The following is a 16904-nucleotide window of genomic DNA, read 5'->3' as shown; positions in this document are numbered from 1 at the left end:
CGGTGATTTTCTACGTGCGGCGATTGCGGGGAGACTCGGGCTTTGGACTCAGGCCGGTTTGGATTTTAACTACTTAACTAGTTGTGAGACCCGCTTTTTACTTCTCAAGTCCTCTGCGTATTCATCTGTGCAATGGGGATAAATGGGTCTCCGCCAAAGGATTCTATTAGAATGAAATGAGATGTTGTATATAAAGAACCAGACTCACAAAAAATCCTGTCTGAATAATACCTTTCATTATTATGGCGATGATGATTTACCCATTTCACCCATCATCTCATGCAACAAGCCCACTGTGAGGACCTGTTTCCAACCACAAAGCTAGCTAGCTAGCTGCTCCCAACTGCAGGTACAAAGACCAAAGATGAATAAGACCAGGGCCTTGTTCTTGAGGAGGTCACAGCCCAAGAGGGGAGAGGAACAGTAAACAAGTACTTACTAGACAATATGGCCATCCTATAGACAGAGGAAATGGGGGAGCTGAGAGGTGCACAGAGGCACACCACACACACACACACACACACACACACACACACACACCAGGAGTGTTTGGTGTGGTGTGGGCAAGGAAGAATATTTTAAGCAGAAGAACAGCAGGTGTCATCTGGGGAGGCAGAGAAGGCATGGCAGGCTGGAGGCACTAAAGGAGTTTGATGGGGTGGGGGGTTAGGTGAAGGGTAGGAAGTGGTCAGAGGAGGTTTGAGAGACAGCCGGGCCCAAGATGTGAGGACCATGAACAAACAAGCAAGGAGGAACTTAAAGCCTTTGCTTTCTGAAAAGAATCACTTTCAGGAAGAGGACGGTGGCCCTGTGGATAGGTGGCCCTGGGGATGGGTGGCAGTCTCCATATGGAAGAGGGAAGGAGAGGACACTGGAAACCAGGAGACCAACAGGCAGTGCGATCAGGATTCCTTTCTCACTAAGTCCCTGCAGCCACTTCCAGGTTAATAATTGCCTGAAATAAGGTGGAAATGAGCACAAATCCCCAAGCCCAACCTACCCTGGGATGTAGACAGGGGTGGGAACACAATTTGACCGTAATCCTGTAGTAATGATGGATGCAGTTTCCCTGGGTGCTGTCTCTGGAGTCAAGGTTGAGGCACACCCTCTCATGATTTCCCTGTCCCCTACCCAGCACCCATGGAACTGATGGGAAACAAAGCCATGAGGCTCTCCCAGCACATTACGTGCTTATGCTATCACTTCCTTCTCCAGCTGGACAGATGAAATATATGGGATAATATAATATGCTCAGGGAATGTAGAAAGGTCAAAAGGAGATGGGTGAGAGTTCACTGCTTAGCTTCTCATGCTCAGTGCAGTCCTATGCACTGTATTAAAGAAAACATCCCCAAATTTGGGGGGCCAGGGGAGCCATACTGCCTATGAAAAAAATGTAGCCCACCCAGCATGGCTCAGTGTTTGAGTGTCAACCTATGAACCAGAAGATCACAGTTCGATTCCTGGTCAGGGCATATGCCTGGGTTGCGGGCTTGATTTCCAGTGGGGGTTGTGCAGGAGGCTGCTGATCAATGATTCTCTTTCATCATTGATGTCTCTATCTCTCCCCCTCTCCCTTCCTCTCTGAAATCAATAAAAATATATATTTTTTAAATGTATGATTTTGAAAAGATCTATATTTGTGGTATCTGTAAAAAATAAAAATAAATCTCTCAGTGTATTAGTCTCCTAGGACTGCTGTAACAAACTGGATGGCTGAAAAACACAGACATTTATTGTCTCAAAGTTCTGAAAGCTAGAAGCCTGAAATGAAGGTATGGACAGTATGCTCCCACTGAAGCCTGAAGGAAAGAATCCTTCCTTGCCTCCCAGCTTCTGGTGGTTTGCTGGTAATCCCTGGTTTACACCTGCAGCACTTCAATCGCTGCCTCCATTGTCACATGGCATTCTCCCCTCATGTTTCTATCTGCCCTTCTTGTCTTATAAGGACACCAATCACATTGGATCAGGGCTCATCCTAATGACCTCATCTAAACTTGAATACATCTCCAAAAACCCTATTTCCAAATAAGATCACATTCTCAAGTACTGGGGGTTAGGACTTCAACAACTTTTGAAGGATACAATTCAACCCATAATGGCAAAGCACCTGTGCTGGAGCTGTGGGGATGGATCTGATACAAACTCTGCCATCTGGGAACTCAAGGCCCATGAATGAGTCTTTGTTGTTGTGGAGGACGAAGAATCAGGTATCAGAACAGGAAACCGTGGCTGCATTCACTTAAACTGGTTTTGAAAGTGTGGTCCAGGACCAGCAACATCAACATCACCGGGCAACTTGTTACAAATGCAAATCCTCAAGCCCCATCCCAGACCCGCTGAATCAGAAACTCTGGGATGAAGTCAGGAAATTGTTTTAACAAGCCCTCCAGGTGATTCTGATGCACTCACAAGTTTGAGAACCTCTGATCTAGGCCAATCTCCCATTGAACAGATGGGAAAACTGAGCCCCTACCAGTGGTCGGCAAACTCCTTAGTCAACAGAGCCAAATATCAACAGTACAACGATCGAAAATTCTTTTGAGAGCCCAATTTTTTAAACTTAAACTTTTTCTAACACCACGTCTTCAAAATAGACTCGCCCAGGCCGTGGTATTTTGTGGAAGAGCCACACTCAAGGGGCCAAAGAGCCGCATGTGGCTCGCGAGCCGCAGTTTGCCGACCACGGTTAGGGCCTAACCACATTTCTGAGCACTTACATGCCAGGCAGGCCCTTGATGTGCATCACCTCATTTTGTGCCCATTTGTGCTTATCCAATGAACAGACACTATTGCTCATCCCAGTTCAGACAAGAGAACAGAAGCTTGGAAGGTGAGTAAAATTCCAAAGTCTCACAGCCATTAAGAGGTGGTATAGAGATTAGAAATAATCACCCCAACTGATCTGGCCAGACCCAGCTCAGGTCTATTTTGTTACCCATCATTGTTGGTCCCAGCCGGTGGAGACTGGATTATTGAGCTCCCAGGAAGTTTGGAGCTAGCTCTGCCCTAGAAGAATTTATAACGTATGGGAAAACAGCCAGGAAGAATCAGTCACAACCCAGGGCACTCTCCCAGGCCTCCGCCACTAACCTTCCCTGCCTGCCCTTTGCCCATCCTAGCCCTTCTCACCCTGGTTCTTATTGGCCAATCATTTACCTCTCTTTCCCACCCTTCCCGAAACAGCTGTGGGTCTATAATGTTCACAGTTGTATCACCCATGCCTGGCCCAATACTTGGCATCTAATAAGTCTTCAACAAATGCTTATTGAGTGAAATAATGCATTTCTGAAACTACTATATATTTTTTAAATGCCTTACTGGTAATGTATATATCATCTGATATGGTAACTCCACTTCTAGCAGCTTATCCCAAGGAGGCATCAGACACACACAAAGATGTATAAATATGTTCACTGCAGTACTATTTATAGTAATGAAAACTGGAAATAACTCATATACTAAACCATTGTGCAGTTGTTAAGTGTCAAGTTCTCCAAGGCTGACCAAACGGGAAAATGCTAACCATAGGGCATTAGGTGTGTGTGTGGCGGGGGCGAGGGGGGCTGATCACAAAGCTATACATGTGAACACATGTGATTCTGATTGTTTTTTTAAGTATGACTAATATGTATCAAAAAAGGTGGGCAGGATGGTCACTAAAATATTAACAGTCACATGATCAGTTGTTTAAATTTTCTTCTATATACTTTTCCGATTCTTCTAAATTTTCTGCAATGAATAGTTGCCACTACTATAATTGGCAAAGGAATGTTTGGGGTTTTAAATGTGCCCAACAAGGTAAGGAAAGGGGGAAGAACAGAGGTCCTAGGGTCTCAGGGGTGCATCCTTGGTGCCAGGAATCACCTTACCTGACTATACTATTAGCCTTCTAGACTCTCTATTCCCATCTTATAGATGAGAAAACAGACTCAGAGAGGTGAAGCAACTTGCCCCAGGTCACACAGCCAGTGATGCTGGAAGCCAAGCCCAGATCTGTCTGAGTCCACAGCCCAGGATCATTATATCCCACTGCTTGCACACATCCCCACACATGCTTGGAGGGGAAATGTTTTTTAAAAACACAAGAAATGATAATTCTGATCTTAGAATCTCTAGGCCGTAGGGCTTCTAGCCTGCCTGTTGGTCCTGTGCATAATATACTATGAAGAGCAGGCATGATTCTGCCTGTTGGTGCAGCGTTGGACATCTGTTTTCTCAACCAATGCTCACAGGAATACCCATAAAGTGGACAAGGTAGGGATGAGCCTCTTATCAGCTATGGAGCAAAAGCACTGTACCTTCCAGAAGGAAAGTGAGATCAGGTCAAAGTTGCTTGATGAATGAGGTGTGGCTATGCAAGCTGCTCCTGCCCTCCTCCCCAGCCCTCCAGCATAGCCCTCACATTTCCTCCAGAAACAGCAAAATCCAGGATCCACTGACACCAATGAGACCAAAGAGTAAACTCCAGAGCAGTGAAATCAATTCAGCTTTAATGACAGCGCGTAATTGAGACAGGAGGCGCCTGAATGAGGGCGCAGGCTTTACCAAGTTGACCTGAATGGCTGCCGGGACAACTGGGGCTTCATCTGAGACAGGCAGACTCCATCGGCTCCTCTCATCTTCCTGAGTTCCCAGCACTCCAGCACTGGGAGGAAATTTTTGAAGTCAGGCTGCAGGAAGGGAAGAATTGGATCAACTTTTATTTGGTTGTTAAAGAGGTAATACAGTTGACTCTTGAACAATACGCGGGTTAGTGACACCAATCCACACCCATGCAGTCGAAATTCCACGTATCACTTTTGACTCCCCTAAAACTTAACTCGTAATAGCCTACTGTTGACCGGAAGCTTTACTGATAACGCAGTCTGTTAGCACATAGTTTGTATGTTATATGTGCCATATGCTGTATTCTCACAATCAACTAAGCTAGAAAAAAGAAAATGTTACTAAGAAAATCATAAGAAAGAGAAAATACATTTAGAGTACTGAATGTATTTATTGGGAAAAAAATCCATGTACAAGTGGACCTGTGCAGTTCAAACCCATGCTGTTCAAGAGTCAACTGTACACATTTTAATTCTTTCGAAAGGAGTAGGCAGTACAGAGTGTCCCTCCCACCCCTATTCCTCCCCCTCCCCCGCCCTTCTGGTCTCCCTGTCTCCTCCTTGGAGGCAAATTTCTCCCTAGTTTCTCCTAACTCCTTCCAGAGTCATGCATATATATGCAAAGCATGTATACACAAATGACAACCAAATTTAAAATTCACTTCTTCCCACTCCCGTGATCTTAGACATATTGAACAAGGGACTCAGCAGCTTTGGGTTTTCATCCTTGCTTTGTCACTCACGGTGCACCATAATTAAACTTCTCTGAGCCTTGCTTTTCTCATCTGTAAAATGGGGTGAAATCCCCCCAGGATTGCTGTGCAGATGAAACTGGATGCAAAACTATACAAAAAATTCCAAATTATTTTTAATGCTATAAATAAATATGGAAAAGGCCTGGCTCACTGTGAGGGGGAAGTGGGTCAATGAAGTAGACACATTTGTGCCCATCCCCAGGTCCTGAGGGTGTTACAACTCCCCCGGGAGAAGGCAGGCCCCTCTGCGAGCTGAACAGAGGCTGCAGGTCGCTTGGAAGCAGCCTTCATCTTCTTGGTTTGAAGATGACATTTCCGGCTTGGAGACCTGGGGCCTTGGCAATGTTGCATTCTCTGTCGTTTGCTGGTCTTGGGGCCACGCCTTGCATCTCTATCTTGAGTCGCCCGTCCGCACCTGAGGGTCAAATTTATATTAAGGGCCCCTTCCTGTTCCTGGGTCAGAGAAGGATATCTAGGCAAGGCTGAGAAATCACTGACTTACCTTGAAAGCTATCAATTAATCTCCACAGCTCTTCCTGGGGAACTGGGGTTCAGGGCCGAGGAGAGGGAAACTGATTAAGACAGCCATGGAGAAGTAGGGGAGTCAGACAGACAGAATGGCAGAATCCTTCACAAGGTCAGCCAAGAGCAGGGCCTGAAAAAGTCTCCTCTGGTCAAGGTCAGACCAGCAGACACTTATGGCCCTTTAACTCCTGTTGGGGACAGGCACCTTGGTGGGATCATTTCCCGTCCTTCCATCCACCCAGCTGCTCGTCTTGCCTGCTAAGACTTAGCCAGACACTAGCCCTGGTCTTGGCACAAGGCACATCCTAAGATGAATTAGGGTGGGCCAGGCTGGAACCAGCGGGTGGAAGACAAAGGATGCACCAGGTGGAGGACATAGCAAGGCCCAGACCTAGAGGGTGGGAAAATGAGGTTGAAGGCAGGGTGAGGGGCCTGAGCTCCCTGCACGTGTGCCGGAAGTCATGGGAGGCGAGAAAAGGAGGGACAAACAGTGGGCTGCACAGGGACAGGCAGAGAGTCCGGGACAGAACGAAGAAGCAATGGAGAGCCTGAGAGGGTGGGAGGCAAGGTCTGCAACTTGGATCCAAGGGTAAGCCAGCTGGTGTCTATGGATCTGCCTGTCTTCATGCCACTAGTTGGTGCCAAAACTCCCCACTTGCCTTAAGGCTCTGGCTTTTCCTGGGCTAGGGGTTTGGACAGCCCTTGCCCTCCCCCAAGGCTCCTAGACCCCTGCACCCACAGGACCCACTTGCCGCCTTCCCCAGGGGGGTGGTGAAGAGCACCGTACCTGGAATGACACAACCTGGGAGTGAATCACTCACTAGCTGGCTAGTGACATAGGGCAAGTCACTGCACCTCTGAGGCCTCAGTGCCCTACTCTCAAAGAGGCCTAATGGAAGTACCACCCAATGTTCCAGGGAAGCTGAGAGGTTCAGAGAACAGGATAGACCCAAAGCTTGGCCCAGAACCTGCCCAAGTGTCTGGCAAACAGGGGAAGCTCCAGTTCTGGACATGATGGTCAGTGCAATTCGCAATTTAAAGGGGACTCTCCAAACACAGAGGACTCGGGGCCCAGGGCGCAGGTCCTTGGCGGTGGGATTTACTGCTCAGGGGCAAGCCTGGGGAGGGGAGGGAATGTGGGAAACCGATCGGTTTCTGGTCCCAGAGCCTGCACACGTGCTGGGGAGGAGGAGGGAGAGTCATCAGGTCAGGACTGGAGAGGTTTACGTCCCCCTAGCCCCGCACCTCGACTCGGGGCTCAACCAGCTTGCGGACGGGGCGGTGCAGGGCCGGCCTCTCTCGCCCTGAGTGGGGTGGGGGTGAGGGGGCGGGGCGGGTCTCCCGGGAACTGCTCCGCCTGCCACCGCTTTAAGAGGCTGCTCCGCGGCAGCTAGCGGGGCGGGAGCCGCAGCCTGAGCCAGCGGAACTGAGTCCAACCGGCAGGTGCACGACTGCGGGACGGCGGCGGCATGACCGGCCACCACGGCTGGGGCTACGGCCAGAAGGACGGTAGGCGCAGACCCTGGCTGGCCCGGATCCGCGGCGACTCGCCCCCTGACCCTCGCGCCCGGCCGGGCTTCCCGGACCCGCAAAGCCCGCACCCTTCAGGCCAGACCGGGACCCCCATCCCATCCAGCCCCCAGAACCCGGCCCACCCGCCCAGCCCGAGCCCAGGCTCCCCTGCGCCTGGCGCAAAGTCCGCGCTGCGCCCCAGCCGCACGGCCGCCAGCTGCGCGGTGCCGCCTCCTCCGCGCAGCCCCCGACCGCCGCGCTCACTCCGACCCGGGCCGCGATCCACACTCACTCTCCCCTCGCGGGCCCTGGGGATGGAGGTGACCCAGAGCAGCGGGGAGAGGGAGGTCGATCGGGGGCGGAGCGCTGTGCGTGGGTGCAGGATGCGGGCTGCGGAGTGCGCAGGAATCTGCCGGAGTCCGGCTCCGCAAGGGCAAGGGCGAAGTGTCCCCGGGAGAGTTTCCCCGAGGGATGTTCGGCGCTTACCTGTTGGCAGGTACAGGAGGGGATGGATCGTTGGGGTGCCCACGTATGTGTTTGGGTATCTCCATGGAGCAGGGTGTCTGAACACGTCCCGGCGTGAGGCGTGGCCCACACCATCCTCCTGGTCTGACCTGGAAAATAGCTCCTCGATTCTGCCTCAGTTTCCGTAGGATGCAGAGGAAGGGAGCAGAGGCAGACTGCTTGAGTGTGGGCCTGCGGCAGGTCAGTTCCTTTCGGGGCTGTTTCTTACCATGCTGAGATGGAGTGGGGGGTAAGGGTTTCCCCCTTTCCCTGAGGTGAACCATGAGGACCCAAGATCCAGGCTGCCGGTAGACCCAGGCAGGGCAGGTGGGGGTGGGAGAAGGGCAAATTCAAGTGGGAGGAACACTCCCCCCCCCCAAACCCCACCCCTTCTAGGGGGGGGGGGGAAGCAGTCGATGGGGGTTGAGGGTGGATGTCCGGGGCTACAGTCTGGGGCCAGAGGGAGTTAGAAGGTGCTGTGGTGTATCTGGCCCCCTCTGGGACCCCAAGGACACAGGAGCATCCTTTGGAGGGAGAACTCCAGATCTGGGCATGCAAAAGCTAGAAGGAGACATTCAGAAAAAGGCAACAGAGACCAGCAGAGATGGAGAGAGAGGCAGAAAAGGGGCGAGGTGACAACCCATACTAGATCATCTCCCCCGCCCCAGCACCTGCTCCAAGCCAGCTTCGGTGTGCTCCCCCAGAGTCAGAATTCCCTAACTCCAGCCTTCTTTCTAGTCCTGCCCACACGCTCTGAGCATCCAGTATCCTATAGGCCTGCCCCACGGCCAGCCACCCTCAGATTGCTTGCTGCCCCTCACCCACCCAGACCTGGGCACCCACCCAGTGTAGGGGCACGAGGGAGAGAAGGACAAAGGATAGAGGCGCCAGCAGGCGGCATACTCACGAGACTTCAAAAATAACCCAGGGAGTCTGGACCTCCATCTGAGTCATCCGCTGGGGACACAGCTCTGTTGGCACCTGCTGCTATTTTCTCAGGAAAACGTAAGAAGCCAAAAGACAGGGAGAAGCACCAGCCGGCAACGCTCTAAAAATAGGCTGCATCTCAGGATGTTCCTCAGGGAGAAGCCTCTCGGCTACAGATGGAGCCTCTGGGAGGCAGGTGGTGGGTGCCTGTGGGTGTGCATGCAGGTGTGTGGGTGTGCACGCAGGTGTGTGTGTGTGTGTGTGTGTGTGTGTGTGTGTACCAGCATGTGTTTTGCTGTAGTCCCTTAGTGCAGATCTGGGTTTGCAATAGGCAGTCTCTGGGTAAGGGTGCATATGTGTGTTTCAAGTATAGTCAGCAGGGTATGTGTGTGTTTGTACACATGTGTGTTGCTGGGCCTCGCTGCTCAGGGCCCAGCGAGCTCCGGTCACTATGCACATGCGTACATATGTGAAGATCTCTATGGATCGGTAGGCACATGCCTGGGGAGGACCGCTGGGGGCAGTTCATGCATGTGCTGTGTTTATACCAGTGCCCAAGTGTATGTGTGCACATACCTGAGTGGCCTTCAGTCCTCTCATCGGAGAAATGAGGACCACCTTGGTTTCTACTTCACAAAGTGGCTGTAAGGAACAAATGCATGTCACACAGCCAAAGCCAGGATGATGGGAGCTTTTATTATTATTATCACAAACAACAACCCGAACATACCCAAGGTGCAGGAAAAGGCCAGATACCTGGTGGGGTCAGGTCAGGAACTGCAGATGCCTGGGGGTGGGGGGAAGGGATCCCTCCGACCAGGTACTGGATGTTGGGAGGACTCACTGCCCAGAACCACCCCTAAGCCTATGGCTGGATTGTGCTCTCTTCCATGCATTACCTCTCTGAGCCTCCTATCAGCTCTGGGTGGTGAGTTTTAATGAGGTCATTTCAAAGACAAGGAAATGGAGGGTAGGTGGCAGAGCTGGGATTGGAGCTCCAGGCCACATAGCTCCAAAGCAGGGCCAAGGTCTGAAAGGATACCAGGGAGACATCTGGGCTGGCCTGAGTCCTTACCCTCTCCCAACCTGCAGGCCCCTCACAGTGGTACAAGCTGTATCCCATTGCCCAGGGAGACCGCCAATCACCAATCAATATCATCTCCAGACAGGCTGTGTATTCGCCCAGCCTGAAGCCACTGAAGCTTTCCTACGAGGGCTGCACATCCCTCAGCATTGCCAACAATGGCCACTCTGTCCAGGTGGACTTCAATGACAGCGATGATCGATCTGGTAAGTGGCCCCTCACAGACCCCATCCACCTGGGGAACTAACCCTGTTTGGGGCAGGCACAGGAGGGGCAGCATGCGGTGGTGGGGGGAAAAGGCTCCACCTCTCACCAGCTGTGAAGCCGTGGCCTGAGCCTCAGTCTCCTTAGGCATAAAATGAGAGTAATAAGACCTTATTTTGCTCCCTAGGGTCATAGAGAGGAAAAATGAAAAACTGAAGCGATGTTTGTAGTGCTGGCACACAGCAGATGCTCAGAAGCTCAAGAAATGCTACTTCCCTTCCTTCTCTTCTCTTTAGTGCTTTAGGTCAGGTTTGTTTCCACTTCACTCCCTGCCCCATCACTGGAGGGCTGTGTGGCCTAAGGTTAAACCCTCCTCTATGTGTGATCTGGCCAAGCCCAGCAAGGAGAGAGAAAGGAGCTAAAATGTTCTGTGCCAGGCCCCTTGCTAAGGTCACAGGCAGCTCTTTTATTCCTCTCAAGAACGTACCTCTAAGTTGGGCAAGTAGATGCTCTGGCCTGGTGGCTCGGTTGGAGCATCATCCTGTACACCAAAGGTTGTGGGCTCGATTCCCAGTCAGAGCACATACCTAGGTTGTGGGTCTGAAAACCCCGTGGAGACAGGCAGGTACAACAGACAGCTGATCGATGTTTCTCTCTCACATTGATCTCTCCTCCCCCCTTCCTTCTTCTCTTTCTCTAAAAAAAAAAAAAAAAAAAAAATCAATAAAAATATATCTTTTGAGTCAGGACTTAAAAAAAAAAAGGCAAGTAAAGACTCAGTGAGCTGGGGAGGGCCCAAACCAGCCTGTCCAACTCCAAAGGCCTTCTTTCCAGCCCACATGCCACCTCAAGATCCCAACTATCCTGGGCCAGAGTGAGGCCAGCAGGAATTCGTGGCACTCTTTCCAAGGTCTCTTTGCCCTGGGAGTAAAGTCCAGGCTCTTTCATGATAAATTCCTAGGCAGAGGGCCTCAGAAGAGCTCCTCCGTAAAGGAATTGGGTCCTTCTGATCAGACTTAGGAGGGGTGGAGTGGGGCAAGGAGGAAACTTGCTAGAGTTTCTTGTGTAAGAAAGCAACAGGAACTCTGCCTGCTCCCCTCCCCCCCCCCCCCCCCCCCCTGCACATAATAAAAGCACTCAAGGGAACTTAAGTTTCAAATGAAAAAAGCAAAGGTCAGCCCGGCTGGCATGGCTCAGTGGTTGAGTATTGTCAGGAGGTCACATTTGATTCCCGGTCAGGGCACATGCCCGGGTTGCTGGCTCAATCCCCAGTGGGGAGCATGCAGGAGGCAGCCAATCAATCATTCTTTCTTTCTCATCATTGATGTTTCTATCTCTCTCTCCCTCTTCCTTCCTCTCTGAAATAATTTTTTTTTTTTAATCGAAGAGGAGGGAAGTCAGATGGGACTGATTTTAGTTGCTTAGCTCTGAGTTCCCTGGTAGGCTAGGAAAAAAGGAAAAGAGGATCAGTTATAGTTCTTGCTGCAGAAGGAAGCAAATCCAGCAGATCCTCAGAAGAGAGACATAGCATTTCCTGGTACTAAATTGTAAGACGAGCCTCTCACCCAGAGCTTTGGAGAGGGACATGGGGCTCTTGATAACCAACCCTAGATTAGGTTTATGAAGAAGCAGTTTTCATATGGCTGCACCTCCTAAACGGAGGGCACTGAGGGTTCAATTCAGACATCAGTAGCTCAATGAAGGCCACTGTATAGGGTGGGGGTAGAAGGCCCAAGGGGCATGCCCTTGAACCACTGACATGGGGGCTCACTTTCAAGTCTGCTGGGGTTCCCTCCCCTACCAGAATACCCAGGCCTGAGAGGCTAGTGAGCCAGTGAAAAGAAGGTAGGTTTGGGGGAGAGATGATTGGAGCTGTGCCACTCCATAGCTGTGTGACCCTGGACAGAATACCTACTTTTCTGAGCCTTAGTCTCACATTTGTCCAATGGGGTTAACCATGTGTCCCCCTCAAGGTCTCTGTGGGGGTTGACCCCTATGGAGTTGAGAATACAGTAAGTGCACAGTGTGTTTTATGGTCAGGAAGAGGCCAAGGGAGCCAAGTTCAAGGGGTTAGGGAAGGAGTTCATTCTCTGAGACCACACTTGGGTCCCAGGTAGGGCATGCTCAGAGGAGGGGTCCCCGAAGGCCATGTCAGGGAGCTCAGCCTGAAGGCCCTGCTTCTCAGATAAGGCAGGACAGACAGCAAGGATTGTCCTCTCCCCCCCCCCCGCCTCCTCCTCCTCCTCCTCCTCCTCCTCCTCCTCCTCCTCCTCCTCCTCCCCCTCCTCCTCCTCCTCCTCCCCCTCCTCCTCAAGGGGCCCACAGGGGGCAAGGCCCTGGCCTGGTCACCATCCTGAGAGGTCTAGTGGAACTCTGAGCCCAGGGCAGTCACCTGATCCAGGGGCTCACATTCAGGCCTGGCAGGAGCTCCCTCCACTGCCAGATCCCTTTCAGCTAGAAATTCAATAAGTCTCAGGAGGCCTTAGGCGTGGCCCCAGCTCACCAGATATCAGGGTGGGAAAGTCATAAAACCAGCACAAATGGGACCCACCAAAGAGGCCAAGGGGGTACCTGGGCCCAGCCACCAGAGTGGGGACCCTCAGGAGCTGGCCTCTGGACAACAGTAGGTCCTGAGGAGGCAGCATGGCCTGGTGATTAGGGGCTTGGGCTCTGGACTTACAAAGGATATGCAGGCTTATCTCCTAGTCAGTGCCTTGCTGTGTGACCCTGGGCAAATGCTTTGCCCTCTCTGTGCCTTGGTTTCCACCTTTACAAAAGAGAGATAATAGGTTCTAGCCCTCATGAACTACTATGAGGACTAAGCAAAATAATCCTTCTGACCCAACCCTTGGTCAGCGCTCCAGACATGGGGGGCATATTGTTAGTGATCATTTTGGGGGGCGGGGGTTAGAGGCAAGGTTCCAGCTTCCATGTAAAATTGGGCAGGATGGGGAGAATGGAGAGATGTATTCTGTCAGTGCCACACTCTCGGCCACCTGCAGGCTGCCAGGACTTCTGCCCTGGCCCAGCTAAGGGCCCAGGGAACAGAGTGGAGACTGACCCAAGACCAATTAGCCCAACCAGTTTCCCAAATGAAAAATGTATCTCCCTCTTGGGTACTTCCCTGATCCCGGCACTGGCGCCTGCCGGTTGTTGTGGACTCTCTCACATGGATTGCCACACGCCCCACTTCTACCCGCAGTGGTGACTGGGGGCCCCCTGGATGGGCCCTACCGGCTCAAGCAGTTCCATTTCCACTGGGGCAAGATGCACAATGTGGGCTCAGAGCACATGGTGGACGGCAAGTCATTCCCCTGCGAGGTAAGGACCCTCCTCAGCGGGAGTCCCTTTGGGGAAGGAGTCGGGGACTGGATAGTCAGGGGGTTGGCAGGGGCCTGGTATGGAGTTCTGGAGAGACTGAGGAGGAGCACCCAGTGTCTTTGGGAGGAACGTCCTCCACCTGCCCCCAGCACAGGGCCTTCTACCCGAACTCTGCCCACTGCTGCCCTGGTCTGTGTGCCCAGAAGGAATTTTCTCAAGGACAAATCCAGTCCTGCCACACCCTTGCTAATAAGCCTTCAAGGATCGCGTTTAGCATTCAAGGCCCTGCATGAACTGGCCTTGCAGAGCCTCCTCTTCCCCTGACCTGTCCCCACGCTGCACTGCAGGTGATGAGGCCCAGCCCACACCTGGCTCTTGCATACCCACACCTCCAGGTGTTCTTCCTGGAATACCTTTCCCCCAAGGTTCCGCCTGATCACCCCCTAATTATTCTTTGGACTCAGTGCAAGTGCCTCTTCCTCAGGGAGTGGATGGTCATTATCTATTTTATAGTTAGTTCATGGAGGGCAGGGCCTGAGCCAGGTTCCCTGGGGCTCAGGAAAGGGGTGGGCCCAGAGCAGGGTGGAGGCTTCATGTGCCCTTTGGGGGCTCCCCAGGGCCACATGGGATGCTAGCTGGGTCCCAGAGGCTGGGCGGCCTGTCCTTCCTTCAGAGGGGCCAGGAGTCTGATGGGAGTGAGGGAAGCCTTGCTCTGAGCTCCCGGGGCCCATGGAGTGCTGAGCACTGGCCTGGCCTGTTGTTAACCCTCTAGCTGCACCTGGTTCATTGGAACGCCAAGAAGTACAGCACCTTTGGGGAGGCGGCCTCAGCACCCGACGGCCTGGCTGTGGTCGGTGTCTTCTTGGAGGTGAGGGGGGTTTACCCAGGGCCAGGGGAGGGCATGAAAGGCCTGGAATTGCCCCTATTTCCAGAACCCAGTGGTACCGGGCTCACACTACCCTCTCCCTGACAGATCGGGGCTGAACACCCTTATATGAACCGTCTGACAGACGCACTCTACATGGTTCGGTTTAAGGTGAGACCAGGGGTCCATGCCTCTGACCCAGAGCAGCCTGGGAGGGGAAGGGAAGAGGCTACATCACGGAGCAGACCCATCCACTCTTCCATTCTGGTAGTAAACCTTCGGTGAGATGAAGGGGGCAGGTCAGCTCCTGCAGTATCCTGCACCTGACTCCTCTTCACCAGGGTCAGGGCCCCCATGGAGTGTTCAGCGTGCAATCTTGGTGGGTAAAGGATTGATAAGATACTTGTCACATTCGTTAATGGTTGTCCCGCAGGCAGTGCCACTAAGGGCCGCTAAAGGCAAGGGACAAGACATGTGGCCAAAGAGCTCCTGCAGCTTTTACATACGAGCAAATGGGTGGGCAGGGCCTGGCCCCGGGTGGGAGATGGTTCTGGGATCACAGGCATTTGCCCACTATTTGCATCCATGAGCCAAGGAGAAGCCTAGATCCCCCTGACAGAAACAGGTAGGGGGGCTGTGGGTCTGGTCCTAGTGGGAGGTCTGTGCTGATTTCTGGGTTCCCTACCCTGTGCAGGGCACCAAGGCCCAGTTCACCTGCTTCCAGCCCAACTGCCTCCTGCCTGCCAGCCGGCACTACTGGACCTACCCCGGCTCCTTGACCACACCCCCGCTGAGTGAGAGCGTCACCTGGATTGTGCTCCGAGAGCCCATCAGCATCTCTGAAAGGCAGGTCAGTCCTCCAGGTGGAGGGATGTGGCCTTCAGGGTCCACCCCAGCAGTATGACTCTCCCAACCAGCAGCCCACAGCCTGTGGGCCCACCATGGAGACTCCCATCTTTTGCTAATAAACGTTTAGATTCTTAGGTGGGAGTTCGCTTGATGGATGGTCATTAGGACGTAGACACAGGCTGGGAGGGGAGATCCCTGGATCCTGGGGGTCACGCCTACTGTGTTAGAATCTTAAATGTTGCATTTGCTGATCAGTGTTAACTAGATGGGATTGGAACTGGAAGCAGGTGAAGCAGGGTCAGAGGCCCTTGAGTGAATAAATAAATGAGATTGGGGTCCCAAAGGGAGAATGAGTGGGGAGAACTGGGGACAAACCCTAAGGGGGAGAGGAGGGCGGAGAGGCAGAGCTGCCTGGGCCAGGTATGCCAGATGATGTGTCTGGGATCAGAGGGGCTCACAGCACCCCATTCCGCCCTGAGTTTCTCTTCTGCCTTCTCAAGATGGAGAAGTTTCGGGGCCTGCATTTCACCTCAGTGGACGATGAGAGGATCCACATGGTGAACAACTTCCGGCCACCGCAGCCACTGATGGGCCGTTTGGTCAAGGCCTCCTTCCGGGCCTGAGCTGCCCGGCTGCCCAGCTGGCCAGTAGGACACCATCTTCCCAAGGGCTTCCATGTCAGCAGACACCAAACCATCTAAGGCTCCCTGCCTGGGGGTGCTGTGGACCCCCCCCCCCCTTCAGCTGGCTTGCTCCTTGGCCACCCTCCAGGCTTCTTGATGGGATCCCCAAGTCAGGAGACACTCTTCAGCTGCCCTGGGGACAGGAAGGACAAGAGCCGACCATGTTCCAAGCCTGGAGCTGCCTCTGCTCCCCAAGATCCAAAGGTCCCTGGGAACCTCTTCTTGTCTTCTTCCCACTGCCAGTGGCAGCAGCCCCACCCTGAGCTCACACTGTGATGGACGAGACCGAGCTCTCTGGGGCAGGCAGCTGACATTGCCAGAAAGACTCAAGCAATAATTAGAGATGGGCATACCCTCTCGGCATTACCTCTTCTGCAGGCCTCCGCCATGCGCGCACCTCACTGCCAGGCCATTCAAAAAAAGCACCCAGCCTGCTGGAGGTGACACGGCCTTCTCCCTCCAGCCACCTGCTGCCATGGGCAGGCACTGGCTACAGCTTATGTAGTATCTCCCCTCGTCCCCAGCCACCAAAGCCACCTACATGACCATCCATCCATGCAATGATTAATAAATTCATTCATCCATGCAGCAAATACCCCTGGAGTGCCTGTGCTATGTCAAGTTCTGTTCCAGGCATTGGGGAGGTGACAGTGGTGAGTCAAGCACAGTATGTTGGGAGGGACATGGGTACTTAGCAAGTCAGGGTTATAAAGAGGGCAGGCAGGGGCTATGGGGGGCAGAGAAAAAGGAGGAGCCTACCTCATCTGGTGAAAAAAAATAAATTCCAAGGCAGAGAGAAGGGAATGATATGTTTGAAGCTGAGGGAAGAGCTGGTGTGCAAGCTCAGAGGTGAGAGAGCCCAGAGTGTTTGTGGGGCTGGAAGGACCGGTGGGGCTGGTGCCTGGGACTCTCCCAGGGCTACTGGAGCGACATAAAGGGTCTGGGGTAGAGGAGGGGCAGAGCCAGATGTGAAAGGGGGAAGATCCCTGTGGAATGTGTGTGAGTTCACAGGAATGGCATCAGGGAGGAGGGGTGGCCCGTGGCCAGGAAAGAAGGGACAGGGTGGTGG

The 16904-nt window shown here is 52.9% G+C and overlaps 1 protein-coding gene across 1 annotated transcript; it reads left to right on the top strand.

The window, feature by feature from the left end:
• Positions 1-7355: 7355 nt before the first annotated feature.
• On the top strand, positions 7356-15775 carry CA7 (carbonic anhydrase 7; the record flags this gene model as incomplete). The annotated part of the gene is made up of 7 exons (XM_079759531.1): positions 7356-7395; positions 9922-10119; positions 13320-13438; positions 14211-14306; positions 14412-14474; positions 14998-15153; positions 15653-15775. The coding sequence occupies 7 exons, from the start codon at positions 7356-7358 to the stop codon at positions 15773-15775; spliced, it is 795 nt and encodes a 264-aa protein (XP_079615657.1).
• Positions 15776-16904: the final 1129 nt, after the last annotated feature.

The sequence above is a fragment of the Cnephaeus nilssonii genome (genome assembly GCF_951640355.1).
Source record: "Cnephaeus nilssonii genome assembly, chromosome: 20".
Lineage (NCBI taxonomy): Eukaryota > Metazoa > Chordata > Mammalia > Chiroptera > Vespertilionidae > Cnephaeus > Cnephaeus nilssonii.
Note: the sequence above shows the minus strand (reverse complement) of the source record. Positions and strands in the feature narration are given on the sequence as shown.